At 38.4% G+C, this 17,639-nt stretch overlaps 1 protein-coding gene across 2 annotated transcripts in view; it reads right to left on the bottom strand.

The window, feature by feature from the left end:
- Positions 1-20: 20 nt before the first annotated feature.
- Positions 21-17,639, bottom strand: part of pebp4 (phosphatidylethanolamine binding protein 4) — a 60,381-nt gene continuing 42,762 nt past the window's right edge. For both annotated transcript variants that reach the window (XM_008336767.3, XM_025053148.1), the window contains exons 5-7: positions 11,181-11,226; positions 10,934-11,050; positions 21-1,922 (exon numbers count right to left, since the gene is read on the bottom strand). In XM_008336767.3, coding sequence (XP_008334989.1) covers positions 1,831-1,922; positions 10,934-11,050; positions 11,181-11,226 — 255 coding nt within the window. In that variant the 3' untranslated portion in view covers positions 21-1,830. The remainder of the gene's footprint in view (positions 1,923-10,933; positions 11,051-11,180; positions 11,227-17,639) is intronic.

Genomic DNA, 17,639 nt, shown 5'->3' with positions numbered 1-17,639 from the left:
TATATACAGTATATATATATTTTCATTTTGGAAAAAATAAATCTTTCGCACCAGTTCAGCTGAAGAGAGACCCAAGACATCATGCATATTATATCACTTACTGCCGGTTAGGCGATTGAATTGATTATACAAATTCATTTTAATTAATGTGAGATTGAATAAATTAAGAAAATATTAAATGCCTTTGCCATATCATCAAGGGATGTGAGAAAGTAATATTATCTTTTTTTCATTGGAGGCAATAAAGTGCAGCGCTGCGCTGAACTACAGCTGTCAGTTTTTCTTAATCATAATATTTCAACTCTCCTGACATTTAGAGTAAAAATAAACACGTTCGAGGAAGGTGAGTGGCAAAACACAGCTGTTTTGGCAGGATAGCTCCAAGATATAAAGAAGGTAAAAATGCACAGTGTATCTGGAAGAACACATTTTGGCTCCTAAAGGGTGTACTGGTGGATTCAAGTAGGTGGTTTTTTGGAAGAATGCTCTCACACTTGGCATACTCCACAATGAGTGTGTGGAATTATCCTCCACTTGCCAATGGTTAAAAATGTGATCAGAAAAAAGTGGATAAATCCAGGTCAATATTTAGCATATTTCCAACTGACAATTACTTTTGTTCTGAAGCAGTGATCTCTAAGACTGAATGAGTGTACGAGCATTGTTTTTGTTTGTCTGGAGCCCGTTGCTTTGCTACTTTTTTGTTATTAGTCGGGCAGGCAAACAAAGCAGATGCAGGACGATGTGATCGATGATCTCCCAGAGTTCACGGAGAGGGCACCTGAGCGGTTTTACCAAGGCTGGCTTAACCACCAAAGGAACAAAAAACCCCTCCATTACCTACTCCAGCCTAGACCACTGATGAGACACCAAATTAGGGTCAATGAAACCAGCAACTAAAGATTGATCATCAGAACATCAAAGTCCCTGATGTAAATCCAGCCTTTTTCAGACATCTGGGCTATTGATACAAACCACTCTCAGAGGAGAGTTGCTGGTTAGAAACCAATATGCCTCCTGGGGGGTACTCTGACCCACCCTGCACAAAGACACATCAAGTCTGAAAAGTATCTCCTCGTGAGAGGGTTGAAAAGTTGAAGTTTACACACCATTCTCCACAGACTGAGCAGGTGGAGATCTTATGCAACTGTCCAAAGTTCAAAACAGGTTCATCACTCCAGTGTTACACTCAAGGACACTTACAACATTTACACAGAAGTGTTTTTAACTTCTGAAAAAAAAATCGATAAATGATCTAAAAGAAGCTCATTGTTTCCAATCAGGGTGAAAGTGGTCAATGGAAATATGAAAAACAATTGCACAAACAGTAAGTTCCCTTTACCCAACACACCACAGGCCCATTGGCCCCTCCCCCTTCTGTCACTCTGAAGAGTATTTTGGTTCAAGTTCCACTGCAGCATCCGGCTGTGTTGCGGTCTTGGTTTCACCTCCCACTTCCTTTTTTTGGCCCTGACGTTGTTTCCGCCCCTGATTTAGAATCAACTCTTTCCACACTGAATTTGTGATATCAGACTGTCTTCCTTTCTAGTTAATGGTGTTTGGAAACTAATAAGAAAATCCCCCTGTGAGGTCAAAATCTAACTCCCAATCTGCTCCCTGGGGACCATGTGACAGACACAGGGGCAGCATCAGACCCTGGCAGCTGGTTTAACACAAACTCTAACTCTAGTGATAAGATAAAGGGCAAGAAGGCATGGTTTATAGTAAGCTTTGAAGAACTGTTGTTGCTTTACTGGTATTGTACAGAAGAGAGGAGATTATTTGGCATTATTAAAAAGGCACATTTCATCTTTGACATCTTTGGGTGTTTCAGTCTTTGTAGTGTTGTGTGAGATACTGCAGAGCAGCCACAGGACTTCCAAAGTTGAACCTGGTGACAAAGACCTGAAGATTCCAACTCGCTGTGGAAAAAAATGACACAGATGAAAATGCATTGATTTTCAGAGGAAATATAAGTGAAAAACATGTTTGTTTTGAGGCTGTTAGATGATTTTCCTGCAGAAACTTTGAGGGAAGCCAAACCTCACATATTCAATGCATGTCTGCAAAACTAACAATACCCCGGCATATATTTAGTGCGGTCTAAGTGTAGACTCTAGTGCAGTTAGAGGGCATTTCTCATGACCGCTCCGTACATGTTTGAGGGATCTGAGGCCTAACTGAGCAGCACATGGCTCTGCAATGTGAGTCACTGAGAACAGCACTGCTGAAAATAAAACATGTTGCTGTAATGATGGAGGTTGGAACACAAGGACGTATTGGTAAGAAGATATGATTCAATCGCTTGGACTGTTTTTTTTCCCCCCTTTCTCTCCCTAAACAAACACCACACGGCCATCCGGCTGGTATGACAATCTCACTTCTTAGATTCTGAAAAGCAATGATTCCCTACAGCTCTCATTCCTTCCCTTCTCTGACAAATAAAAAAAGAGGAATACAAAACAACCATTTAAAATTATGATTTTAGTTTACAAGTTCCTTAATATTAGAAGGCAAAAAAATTCAAAAAGTGTTAAAAAATGCATATTTACGTCCCTACATGTTTGGGTGTCCATGAGACAATGCTCTGTAATCCAGGGAATCACTGACATTCTGGAATTTCCGCATGTGAAGTAATTACATTTACAGATGCTCAAGAATCGCGTAGGAAAGTCAATCTTTTGAAAAGTAAGCCAACTATTGAAATGGTCCACATGTGTAGAGTCTGGCTTTGCCTGGATAGAAACACGACTTTCGACCTCTGGCCACAGCTGCTTCACAAGCCTTCGCTGCCTCTGTTTTCACCATCAGCGAGACTCGCATTCTGCATCCTCCTCGCCTCTGTCCTGGAGGAGAAACGTTCACTACCACGGCACCAGTGCCACGCACATCAATTACAACTTGCCCACTACTGATGAAGAAACACATCTGAGTTGAAATTCAAGGCTGGAATTAAAGGATATCATTCAGCCAGTCACAAATAAATAAACTACAGTATAGTCCTGCATTCTGTCCTCAACATTTTATAAGCATGGACAAATAACCATGGCTGCCGTGCAAAAAAAAAAAATTGTTCAAGGATAAGAAATGCCATTAAACCCTTCAACACCTGCCCCATCCCCCTAAAATTTTAAAGAGAGGAACTCAAACAAGGTAAAGCAAGTCACATACTCGGTCACTTAAATTGCAGATTGACAGATTTAAGTATCAAGATTGGATTAAAAAAATTGGAGCATCTGTTTAACCTAACTATTTAATTTGTACAAGCCAAAATTGTCTGTACATCATCAAACCAACTTCAGATTTTTTCATAGTATAAATTGCAAACATCATTTCTAATGTTATTTAAAATAAACTTAGAGAATATAATTAATAAAATGTCACTCTTTTCCACGGTAAAAAAAACAAACCCCAACAACATACAAATAACTTTTTAAAAATAAAGTTTACATTCAACTAGTTTTCAGAGCTGGTGCACTTCTCTGCCCCTCCCCACATGTTTAGCTTGAGAGTGACACCTCCCTGTGTCTGGGTTTGCCTCCAGGTCAGATCAGGTTTTGACCAGGGCTGGGAAAGCGGATGAATAATAATGGGACGAGTTTCTGAACCTCACCTGGTTCTTTTATATGAATGAGGATTGACTGCAGAAAAAGCTCCAATAATCAAGTGAGGGCAATGAAGTCGAGTGACCTGTCCATATGACGGGGCACAGCCCTTGTGGCCCCTGTGGCCTGAGTTTGAGTGGAGGATAATGCACCGCCTCTGCAGAGTCCAGATTTCAGAGCAGAACAAGGTCCGACACTGCTCACAGGCAGCTTCTTTTTTTAAGACAAAAACCTGTGAGGCAGCTGGAGCACAAGTAACTTTACCCTAAATATTCTTACATTGTGTCAAGCTGCAGGTTTGACTCCCATGACAGTAATGTATGCAGTAAATATGCAGATACAGAAATATACAAAGTACAGATACTTCTTAGTTTCAAGGAACCCTCCAAAGTCTGGTCCCACAAAGTTGAGGTGAGATTCCCAATGAGATGTCAGGGGATGCTGGGAAATAGTCATTACTGTCACAGTGATTTTACTGTCAGATCATCAGTTGGTAGAGAAAAGTGTGAATCATTTAGTTCATTCAATTCACAACTGTTCATTTCCATTGTCTGGCTATTATGTTAGACTGCGTGACTATTCAAACAAATAACATAAAAGAAAATGCCTAGCATCAACATTTAAGTGGTAGCTAAATGTGTATTACTGTTTATCTTATCTCATAGTCAGGTAGATGTTTCGACTACGCCGTCTGACAAAGCCATTTATAGCAGCTTTAGTAAATGTCTCTGTCCTCATCGTGTTCATTAATTTGCCGTAGAAATTTGGCAATTCATACAGTGACCAAATGACGAAAATTGAGCAGTAATCTTTAAAATGTTTTGTAAAAAATAATTTCGCAATTTTTTCTTCATATTTTTTGTTTTAAATAGAAAAAATATTTTTTTTACCTTTGCAGAAAAAAAGTCTATTATGTTTACTTTTATGCAAGTTATATATATTTTACTATGTATGGTGTGATTTTAACTGAAAAACTAAGATCTGATGTTACAGTTGTAACGATACCACACTCCTCTGCTTTGATAAATGATTTTAAATAGTAGCAATAAGTCCAGCTGCTCATTGAGGGATCACAAAACAAATTAAAACTCCAGACTTTTCCTTTAGCAGTTAATGTGTTACTGTGTGAGCCTAGCAGTTTGGTTAAGAAGCACTACTACAGTAAGGATTATTTTATGGTAGTAATACTGTTCAATTACAAAGTAAAACCCAGTCGATGCTTGTTTACTCCCATAATCCTGTTCAAAGCATTGAAATCACTAGAAATAATCCAACATGAGGCACATTTAGAATATCTGACGATACCACAAGTGCCGAGACGCACAACTGACCTTTAAAATAGGTCTGGTGTGCCTTTGTAGTGAAGAGACAATTCTGTTTCCGCCTCACCCATCTTCCATCTGCCTGCTCATGGAAAGGACAGATAGTGTGGGACCTGAGGGCGATGTTAAGTCTTCCTTCCTCTCCTTTCTTGTTTCCACCTTGCTCATTTCACAGGCTATATGGCATGAAGATTAGGATGGCTGTCAGGTGAAACACGAGTGCTACATTTAGTGGTGTGGGCGGCATCCCTGTTAAACCTCTTACTTACAGAGTCTCTGAAAAAATTCTCAAAAAGCGAGTGATCCTGTCCACTGCAGCTGAGTAACAGGAGCTGTACCAGGTCGGAGAGCTTCACTGAGCAGCCACAACTCTGATTCACAGTAGTGCTAATGCAAACCTAATTCTACGAGCAAGTAATTGTCGACGACTGTCAGAGGTCGGAGGTTGGACATAGAAAAGCGTCTCAGAGCTGCTTCATGGAGGCAGATGCCTGCTGTGTGGGTCCTGTGTGGAGGAACAGTGTTGTGCTGTTTGGCTGCCATTCTGGGCTAACAGCCTGCTGTCAGTTTAGCAGCCTTCATCTTTAACAAATGCTGCTGCCTTGCTGGAGACTGAATATTCAAATAAAAATTAATAAACCACTGCAGGAAAATGGGTTTGAATTTGTCTCTTCTTATTTCTCCTAACAGAAAATGAATATTGTCTGGACTAAAAAGGATTTGGAATTTTCCTCAATTATCTGTCATTTATGTTTTTCTGTCTACAAACCATCAGCCCCGTAAATACACGTTTATTTTAGTTCTTGTTATAGAAGAGTAAAATTAAATGCAGTAGACTTGCATTCAGCTTGAAGAATGATCTGAAATGGAGTTCAGAATTAGTTTTGTGTCATTTGACTAATCCTTCAATTAAGGCATGTCCAAAGCTTTATTTGCATTGGCGGAAATTTTAAAAATGTTCCTGAGGGTTAATTCCTCCTCCTGTGATATTAAGTCTCATACAAATGCACTGCATTTTAACAAATTGATTTACTCCAAAACAGCAGCTTTTGTTTAAATGGCAATGTAATTAAACCCAGATTTCTACAGAATATTATCACTGTTGTTTCCTACAATTAAGACCACTGTTTTTTTTTATTATCTCTGGAGGTAAAGTAAATGGAACTGCACAGCAGTGATGCGGCCCTCTGTCCTGATTTTCTTCTATTTTTATGCTTTAACAAAAGATTAGCAGTTTCTGAAAGTTCATTCATTCACTTCTTTTCACAGCTCAATGTTTTCAGGGTCAGAAGCAGCTTGCTCTAATGAAGTATCAGTATCAGGCCTGATACTGATACTGAGAATGGTATTGGACTAACTGACTAACCACTTTTCCACCATTTGAAAATAGACACAGTTTGGCTGACACATTGTACATTTATGTATGTGTCTGTAACTGTCGCTTGACAAAAAAATGCTCCACTATGGTCCAACTAAAACCTTATGTGTCTCTTTGTCAAATTAAAAATGGAGCCACGAAATGATTTTTTAATTGATCAACTGATTGTAGTTATTCTACATTTTGACAGTTTTCAGTGAAACATCAGGAATTTAGAACTGTGAGGATAAATCTAAATCACAGACCTGCTCTAAAAAAAAAAAAAAAAAAAAAAGCTAAAATAATAATAATAAAAAAATGAACAGTTTTCCTTTTAATGCAGCCGACGCCTGGCTGAAAGTCAGGCCTGCTGTAGCAACCAAAATTCTGGCTGAGTTGACGCCACGCAGCTCTGATTAATGGTAGAGGCTGTGGGTGGGTGGTAGACATGGATCTGCCCATTACCACACTGCAACATTGCAAATGGCTTCAATTACTGTGGAGTGTGCTGAGCTGGCAGTAGGGGCTTGAGGAGGCAAGATGAGCAACGTGCAGCATCCAGAAGATAACTCCAGTGCGATCCATTCACTCACAACAACAATGTGGTTCTCACATTTATCTTCTCCTTCCTAATTCATGTGGAAAAAAAATGTATTTATTTTTTGTTAAGTTTAAAAGTAGTTCTTCTGGTCAGAAGTTGGAGGAGTGATTCCTTTTCTCATATAGTTTATATATTTTTTTAAAAAAAACAAATAATCTCCATTATATGGCCAAATGGTGGATTGCCTTCAACAAGAACATTGTCTGACTGATGGTTTTTCTTTGAGGAGTTGCATTTTCTCCCTGCTTACTCTCTAGCTCTAGAAAAGTTTGTCAGAAAAAACGTTTGGGTCAGAAACGGCATCAACTGTAAAAATCTGTAAAATTGTTGACAAACTGTTAATGTGGACCGGGGGAAAAAAAACAAACTGTAGCAACCCTTATGAAAGCAGCCAAAGGAAAAAAAAGGTTCACGGTTTTCTTGTTTTCACCACTTTTTTCGTCTGCGATGGGTCTGTGTCTGCTGAGGTCCAAGTCAGAAGACAGAGGGCTGCATGTGTACACTGTGCATGTGCAAACTACTGTGTAGGCTGAAACAACAGTGTCCCTGTCCAGCACTGTAACACTGTTTCCCTTGACAAACTGACTCGCCATCACTAAACAATAGCAGGACATATTGAGGACTTGCCAAATAGCTGACAAGAATCATAAGGGCCTGTGTGTGCCCATGCTTGAACCCCCCACCCTGGCATAGGGACAGGACACCCTTCCTGAGCCAGAGCAACGAGGATTCCCTACGATCACGCCCCTGGTTCCAGTGCCAAGTGCTACTGGCCCCCTGTAGTTTCTTGTATAACGAACCAGCTGTCTCCATCAGTTCACTGACCCACATCCATAACCTTAACACAGGTTATTGCTTAAGTGATGGTCAGAGATGAAAAGAAAAAAGACGACAAATTTGCGCTAAAATTGAGTCAATGACTGCACTCCTGGAAGTGGAAAATGATCATTAGGAGTCTCCCACCCACGACTCAATGTGCTCCTTTTGCAAATCACATCAATTAATGTCATGGGCTATGATAGATGCTCCCTGTGTCGTAGCACATGGAGGGAAGAGGACAGATGCTAATAAGCTAACATACTTCACGGAGGAGGTAGGAAGACTTAGGAATCCCCTTGTCCCTGTGCAGGACTATGGTACAGCAGGTACATGTAGGAACTCTGCTAAAGCAGCGACGACTGTGTCATCGAATATGTTTGTATTCATAATTCATCACTCATTACTAATTTCCTGGCACACCGAGACCCACTACAGCCCAGTAGATGAAGAGGCTGAATTGAGTGACGTCACACACAGAAATGTTTGGTAGACAGTGACAGAAGACAGATAGATACTTCAAGCCAATGGTACAGCCAATGGTGACAGCAAGAGTGAACAACAGAGCTACAGTGGTCCTGGTACAACAAAGCAGATGATGGAGTTCACTGCCAGAAAACTTTCTGAATGTTGAATATAATATCTGTGAATGTAGTAGACAAATGAAAAATGCTCAGATAAATAAAAGAATGTATGCTCCTTGTCATTGTGACACAGCACACACAACCAAATGTGACCTCTGCTTTTAACCCATCACCACTTGAACTGCACTCGAACCTGAAGCCTTCTGGACACAAGTCCACTTGCTTAGCCACTAAGCCACCACTGCCACTAAAAACAAAAATAAAGTTGGTCATTGATTAAGTGCTAAACCAAAATTAATTTAAATTGTTTTCCTGTTTAATATTTGACAAGGTCATTAATTACAACATTTTTGATGGTGCTTTAGCCTTTGTCCTTTTCTCAATAAGAAAACTCACAGACATTGTTAGCTTGCAAAGAGCCACCTCCAGGATAAGCCTTTAATACATCATTGTCCAATGGTTGACTCATGGAGAAGAAAACACTAGGATAAATCTTACTATAATTACCTCTTTGTTGTTGTGTTTGTTAAAAGATGTTCAAATCAATGTATTTTATTTATTTATTTTTAAAATGTATTTTCTACCACAACTAACACAGAATCAGTCATGTCCTTTGGTGAACCACGGAATCAAATATATAAATATAAAACATTTCTAAATTTAATTTCCCCCTGAGAAGGGGGGGAGACAATAGTTGTTCAGTAGATTAAAGATGGGTGGAACTCCTCTGCTTCATACTGAGCAGGAAACTATTGAATTTGAGCTGGAAGCAGAAAATTGTAATAAAATATTCTGAAGAGGAGTTTGTTATTCATGCAATTATTTCTTCATCTTAACCAGTTCTGACACAGTCAAGACCCCAAACTGTGTCAGAACTGTTCATCTCAACATCACTGTATGTGCACACAAAACTAATATTACTTTTGACACTTCTTTATTTCTCCACAGGTCTCAACATCAAACAGACTTTAGCCTAATTTCTTTGGATTGTCTGCTGACATTGCTGTCAAAACTTCAAACAGCAGAGACTGGCAGTGCTTGAAGTCTCAAAACAACCTGATTTCTCCTCAAATCATAGGTTGTGGCCTGAGTAGAACAGACAGCCAGACACGCCTCCTGCAAGAAACTCCTGCACTGTGCACCCCGGTGCAGGTGCCCACCTTCAGAGACCGTAATGTCAAGAAACCTGAAGCGTAAACAAAACAGGAACTGACTTTTCTGCAAGACAAACACAAATGTCCTCTGAGAGCTGATAATCAAACCAATAGAAAACACACTTTAAACTCACCTGACATTAAGGGGGCTAAGTTGTAAAAAATGTGGAAAAGCGTTGATTCAGATGTGGTCAAACACTTTGCAGGTGTGTGTTGGAGACAACAGTACTTATCTGGGCCTGCAGGCATTAACACTAACTGAGGACTTACTCACCAACCTCATTAACATCTCCCTTGTCAAGTTCAAGCACTTTGAGAAAATGATCCTTCCTAAAGCAAACCCAAATGCTCCTAATAGCTTGTGATGTACGTGTGATGCCATTTGTCTATGAAAAAAAAAAAAAAACAGCCTTGGGCCAACGCAGGGATTTAAAGATGGTTAAATGGTGTTGAGGCATATGATTAACATAATTCATCAGATCAGCAATAACATGAGCTTCTGTGGCATCACTGACACATTTGTTAAATCCTAACATGGTAAACCCTTTATCCCAAAATAGACAATAAACACAGCATATATCTGACATCTACAGAACAGTGTATGTCTGTAACACAACAGATGTTGGAAAGATGGGTTTAGAGTCATGGATAAAAGACTATATAAGAGTTTCAGGTAAGATATATATGTAGATTTTTTTTAAAAAAATTGTGATTTTCTACAATTGTAATTATGTGTCATTTACAATGAGCCATTAAAAGTGCAGGATGGTGTGTTTCTCGGCAGGCATGCTGCCCTCTCTCTGCATTTTCTCCTTTCCCTTTTCAGTTGCAAAGAAATGTTTACGCATTAACAAATGCTAACAGAAATATTCTGAAATGGCAAATATATATATTTGGTAAAGGAATGGTTAGTCTATAGCTGTTGAATGTAAAAAAATTGTGACATTGTGACACAGCAAAGCACTGCACACACCCAAATGTGACCTTTGCTTTTAACCCATCACCAAAGTGAACAGTGGGCAGCTTTAAGCACCCAGGGAGCAGTGTGTGGGGATGGTGCCATGCTCAGAGGTAACTTAGCAGCTGGTGAACTCAAACCTATAATATATAATCAAAGGAGCTGGGAGCATCTGCTGCAACCGTCACTACAGGGCCAAATTATGTGTTCTATATTCAATAAAAAATGTAACTTGATTTTTGTTTGATAAAATGTCAGTATAATGTAATGTAATGTAGAAAGTATAGGACAAAAAAGATATATATAAATTAGCTCAAGGGCAAAATTATTATTGATATGTAGTCACAGGCCAGATGTTAAGATTTATTGGGCTGGAAGTGTTCCAGATTTACAAAAACCAATTAGGTGGATTATATATGAAAAGCTGAGTTGTATTCATAGCGTTGTGTGATCTGTCTTAACAACTACAGCACAGGCAGAGAGGGCGGTAGTGGTCTGTGATGACAGTGTGTAATTTGTGATGTTGCAGTGTTTACCACGTGAAGATTTCTCCTCATCAGTGAGGGACACCATCACATCTGAAGGCTGCTCAAAGACCATAAACTGATAGCGATGAAAACCAGTCATCGGGGATGGGGTGGGTGGATGGTAGTCTATGTGGAAATACAATCAGAAGTAAGGCATTAAGAAAAAAAGTGTTTTGGCAAAGGTACAAGAGGTCAGGGTAACAATACACAACTTTATCATTTCTCTTTAAATATATAAATTCAAACTCACGCTCACCTGTGAGGGTGGTTCCATGCACCTCCCCATTCTTGAGTGATTCTCCCTGTTAGTTCACACAAAGATCGAATCAGTCATCTGGGAGATTTGGGATTTGTACAGTTTAACATTTCACTTTATTGCAAACAGCTGTTTAGAGTGACCGCAAAAGCTAATAATTTGACAATAACACACACACACAGTAGGTGATTGTAGTCACACGCCCACCCAAATGATTCCCCAGTCAACTTTATTGGAGCTAATTTTGCTATTGTTAAAATTAAATTCTGACTTAAACATATCAGACTTTGAAAAAAAAAAACAACCCCTGAACACAATCAACATGTTGAATGAAAAAAAGATAAAAAGTGAAAAGAATAATTAAAATTAATTAAATTAAAATAACAGTATTACGGAGTTATTGATTTGAGCACATTCTTAAGTTTTAGACAATTCTTCTAGAAACACAGTGTAAAACACAAGGTCTTTGCTGAGTATTTTCTTTCTATGCTGTCAGATGTAATTTGCTCACACAGTCAGTGACTTCTCTCTGTAAATGGTGCAAACACACATGTTTATTTCAGAGACCAGAGTCATTAAATTGTTTAACATAAGGCTGCTGCATCCTTGAGTGGGAGGAAAACCATATGTATTCCTTGTGTGTGTATGCATGTGTGCATGTGTGTGTGTTTGTGTGTAAAAGGGTCCCAAAAACAAAACAAAAAAAGAAGCATGGAAGTCCCCGTCACTAGAGTCAGATGTCAGGACTGTGCACATACTGCACGGTCTGTTCTCTTTACCTCACACACAGGCTCCCCCCACAGGGTAATAATGGTACTGGACAGTATACAAAGAGCAGGGATGCAGGATATGTCTTTTTGATTCAAACTAGACATTTGAAGTTAAGTAAAATTATTATGAATTCATTATTCACAAGATTGTATAGGAAATATTTACAATTACATTTTTTAAATGTAGTCTCTTCAGGGTTTTTTTTTTAATTCTTTGTTTGCGACTGGGATGCAGTTGAAGTCTAAATGCATTAATATTGTATAAACATCTTATGTAAATTGATGCACCAACAACTCATGTGTCTCCTACTGTGTTTTTTCTAACCAAAGTATAACTGTTGATTTTTAAAGCTTTGGTGTTTCAGTGATGGATAAAATTCACAGCATCAGCTCCAACTGGATCTTCTTCCAGTGATGAGTGAGAAAATGGGCTTTATTTAGAAATAGCAAGAGGCCTGCAGTGTGCAGAATCCAAATCCATTGCCATAGCAACAAGTAGTCAACATTTGAGCGTGCAACATTTTACCATAACTTAACACAGGGCTCTCGCTTGCTCTCCCTAGCACCTGCTGCCCCTTTAATTTTCATTAAAATGCACAGAGTAAAAATACAATAAACAACTGTAATATTAAAATTCAGCCAAAAGATGCAAAAAACATCATAAACCAAGCAGGACGTTCTATGAGGGATTTCAAATATATTTACAGTTAAATATATTTACAATTTTCCCAAATGCACTCAGACAGGGTGGGGTGTTTTTAACACAGTACTTCTCAACTTGCATGCTAACTCAGAATACAAATTTTACACTGCATTTATGCATTCTTTTTTTAAAAAGAATACCAAGTTCAAAATTATGTAGATGTAAATTTTGTACCCTTTAAATTGAAACAAAAAAAGCAGACTTTTTTTTACAAGTTTCTCAGGACTATGATGTGACATTCGCAGTTGTAAATGAACTAAAGCCTCTCCAAATCTACATGGGGTTCTTTGTGTCACATTCTCTCCCTCCTACTCATACAAATACATTGCAACATCCACTGGCAAAGAGTTGGTCTTCATTCAACAAACTCTTTTTGACACTTTATAATTAAGTCTGAATAATGCAATTATATTGTGGTTCTCTCTGTTATTATTGAGTAGATATCACAATCTATGCCAGCTCTTATACTAGTTACTGAAATGTTAGTTTTCTACTATTGCCAGTTTTGTTCCGTACTTGTGCTTCGTGGGAGTCTACGAACACTGTCTACTTTTTGTTCTTAAGTAATTTTATACAGTATACAGGGTTCATTTTGGAAATTGTCTGTGTGTTGTTCCACACAGTAGCTGTGACACTGCAGGACGATAATTGACTAATGATGGAGTAATGGACCGGCTCACACTAATCTGCAGGACATTCTCACATAGTGGGCGGCTCCCCCACTCCAGGGACCCAGCTGTGGGACTGGGGAAAAATGGAAAAAGTTCTGAGTATTAATGATTGACAGTCGCTTGCTTATTTAATTGTTTTCAGGGTTAATACAGGATTTTAATAATAATTAGAAACACACTTGAACGATTTTTTTTAATTAAAGTTAATTTGTGCAGCCACATTCCTGGACATAAACAGGATGAACATAAATGCATTTAAAAATATAAAGGTTATTCACTTGGGGAAACCACTGCATGTCTATGAGAAATTCATCACAGTTTCACCTAATTAAATTGAACTAATACTACTCAGTCCAGATGTATTATTTCTATGGTATTTTTTTAATAAAAAACAACAAGTTATTTGTTAAGATGTTCTAAATACATTTATTCAATCTTTACAATATATTCATTGTATTAAGTTTCCATATCAATTTATACTGTTATTGAATGCTGTTATTGTGCTGTACTAAAAGGGAAAGTGCTGAAGACAGGTGTGTATGCTGATAGTTTACATAAGAGGATGATATGAACAACACTGAATGGTACTGATTGTTACACTTGGTGATAGAGAGAGGACACAGAACCGGTCAGAACTGGTTTCTTTGCCCAAATAAGGAGACCAAGGGAAGACCAACAAAAGACAAAAGAGAGAAAAACATCCGAAATGCATGGTCTTATCTGACTTGAACTACAGCATTTCCACATAGCTCCTATTGGTGGAGAATCTTTGTTTGGAGCAGTCTTTACCAATCAGTGCTCTGAAGTGGCACGTGAACACCACATGGCTGTGGAATGCCAAGGTACTGACCATTGAAGTGTATGTTAAAAAAATTTAAGCTTTGAGCACTTAGGTGTTCCTCAGTGCAGTTCTGAATGTAACCATTGTTCTGCTCTCCTTGCTGCAAGTAAAACTTTTAAACTTTGAGATCTCGTATTTGATTCTTTATTTGATTTTTATTTTATTCTTTGTGTGTTAGGAAACAGGGGTATGAACTAACAACATATTTTACAGTCCTATTTTACAGTCCTATCTAACAGAAAAAAGTTTCCTGACATTATTTATGTTATAAAACTGAGTAGTAGACTAACTTTTATTTAATTCTAAATTTGCGTACAGGCATAAAATGATTGTCACTTAAGAAAAATTGCAAAAGTTAGATTTTCACCCATCGGCCAAGTTGAATGCTCATCTTTACAATTTCACGCTGTTCTTGTCATTTGTCTCGGCACCATATTCACTTACTTTTCTACCACTTCTGTTATTTAAATGTAATATTGTTGGTGGAAAGCATAGACCGGGAATAATGTAAATATAAGAGTAATATCCTTGCTCAGTGATTCAGTAAAATAAAAGTGAAGTGAATTATTTGTCATTGTGACACAGCACTCCACTGCACACAACAAAAGTGACCTTTGCCTTTAACAGATCATCATAGTGAGCAGGGGGCAGCTCAAGCTCAGGACCCAAGGAGCAGTGCATAGGGACAGTGCTATGCTCAGAGCAACTGAGTGGCACCAGGTAACTGTTGGATTCAAACCTACAACCTTTCAGACCTAAGTCTGCTTCCTTAACCACCAAGATACCAATGGATACCTGTGTGTTTATACATAACTCAAATATAAGTCATACAGCTAATTCACTTAAATAACCTGAGATTTCTTTCCTGTAGTCATTGAAATATGTAACAGTTTATATAAACCAAACAGAGTCACAATGAGTTTGTCAAGGTTTTAATTTTTAATGAAGTCTTAAACATAAATATTATTCTTAATTAAATTAATGATAGAATAGGTTTTGTATAAACAACCCGTGTAGACATTAAAATATATATTTTGTCCTTTGCCAGATATTTTGACTTCTTTTTTAATGTTGCAAAATGAGCATTTAAGTTTTTTTATATAAACTGTGATCAAAGACACAGCCTCTCATTGTTGACTTTGGGATCCAACTTAAACATCGCCCACTCAAATGAACAGAAGCAAATGATAAAATATGTTTAATTTAGGATTGCACTGTAGTCATGTTGTGTTCATTAATCAGTGATTTCGGGATCACACAAATACTGTTTCGCATAAATAGTACAGTATAAAGGGGTTGAATTTACTCGTTTTAAACTCAGAAATATTAATTTAGGATAAAATATTATGTAACATGTAAATTGTAAGACCTCTGACCTCTGGTCTGCCTGTGGAGGGCAGTAATGGGGCATAGTAGTGTAATTTAAACAACAAGAATTTATCTTACAAACATCACCAGTCATCCTTTGACAGGAATCTAATCCTTATGTTTCCCTTCAACACCATGTAATCTGGAGAACACAAACCACCAGGTTTACACCTCTCCATCCCCTGTCACTGTATAAAATAACCTGTATTGTAAAACTATATATATTTGTAGCATATCTGTGGTTGCCAGATGACTATTTCATCGCTTGTGCACATTCGTTTCAAAATAAATAGAAGAATAAATATAAATTAAAAAAAGCGAACATGTGTATTGAATATTAGTGTTTATGATTAGAATAGGAGAAAATAAATGACTGCAGCTGATTTTAAATGTATTTTTCATTGGTCAACGATTATAATTGTGAGTAAAAATCTGCTCCACGATGGAGATAACACATCTATGTTCAGCAACACTTGATCTCCTTCATCTCTCTGTTCCTGCTGCATACATGTTGCTTCAATGACTAAACTCACACTCTGACTCTGGCAACAATTAGAAAATTGTGGTTCAGGCAACAGACTCTGTTCTGTATAGAGTGTAGCAAAACTAAGCCTGTCATGATCATAACACACTAAGTAAAATCATATAAAGAGCACAGTTTTTTAATCTAACAATTCATGACCTTTTGAATAAGGACAGTGTAAAGAGACTTAGAACCTGAGAGGCCATGTCACTGGTTTGCACTCTCTGTGCCCTTTCTTTATTGTCATTGATAAACAGCTATTTTCTCCAGGCCCAAGAGGAGGAGAAGATGAGCAATGTGTTTGTATAATATGTCTACACAACCTCCACTAGGAATCCTCTGACAAGAGCCAGTAGGTAGGAGTCTTTGAGGAGGCAGTGGGCAAGAACAGGAGTGCAGTTTCACCAGGAATACCCACTTGCCCAACGAACCCTTCTCCTTCCGTGTGGGTGAGTGCTTCCCTTTGTCAGCAAGTTACTCATGCACCTACTTGTGTATCAACTGCCTCCCCTTCCCTTCCAGCCCCTGTAAACCCACACCTACGACAATCAGCACCCACGTCTTTCTAATGCAACTCCAAGAGCATCATTCTCCCTCTTACTTTCAGTCAGGCAAACAGACGGGGAGAGAGAGCATGACAGATGGTGTTCACAGCTCTATTTCTGAGGCTGGCCCCCACCCCCCCCCCCCCCACCCCTCTTCCCCAATCGCCTATTCCACTCAAGCCAAGTGCTTATGACTGCCTGCTCTTCGTCGCCTCGGTAATCAGCCCATTCAATTGAAGTGTGAGAGTGAATTAAAAGCCTGTTTTTGTTGAGGAACCTTGAGGTTTTCGGGTTTTGAGGTGGTGACTAAATTCACATCACTGCTTGCACTGGTGACTTGAACAGTTGAGATGAAAAAAAAGATTGTTGAAGTTCCATTACTGCATTCATATAACTTCTATCTTTTGCAGATATAGAAGCAATCAGATGCCTTAAACAACAACCATATTCCTGTGACAACTCTGTTCTTGTGTGTGCACTGGGCACAGGACATATGCTAAGGAGAGGTTATACATTATATATGTTTCTATGAGACAGTTTTTACAGGCCCACAGTGGTAGGATTTTAAGTGACAGAACATGAGCAGGCAGGAAATTGATGACAATGCAGTCAACATGTGTTGGGTGCCTATGCTTGATGTGATACTTCCTTTTTCCTTAGCCAAATCAACACTGTCAATCAGTCTGGTTATAGTAGAACAAAAGTTAATCCATGCAATAAGTAAGGTATTAGTTAGGGTTGATATCAGTTATTTTTACAGCCCGAGTACAGCTATTTTTATTTGTGTAGTTGCTGATACCAAGTACTTCTACCTCTTTTACATATAAATATGCAATGAAATGGAAAGCGGTGACATACAGGTGGCTTAGGTCTGTGTGTGATAGTGTGCACTGAAAGAATCCGAAAGTGAGAGAAGCTTTTATACTGTTGGCACATTTCAACCGAAAACATTTTTTAATGAAATTAACATGCACAATGCTGTCAAAAATCGACATGGTAATGAAGTCTCATGTGCACTGCGCCGTTAAACCAAAAAGA

Source organism: Cynoglossus semilaevis, chromosome Z (genome assembly GCF_000523025.1).
Source record: "Cynoglossus semilaevis isolate Cse_v1.0 chromosome Z, Cse_v1.0, whole genome shotgun sequence".
Lineage (NCBI taxonomy): Eukaryota > Metazoa > Chordata > Actinopteri > Pleuronectiformes > Cynoglossidae > Cynoglossus > Cynoglossus semilaevis.
This window is presented reverse-complemented; position numbering and strand designations above follow the sequence as displayed.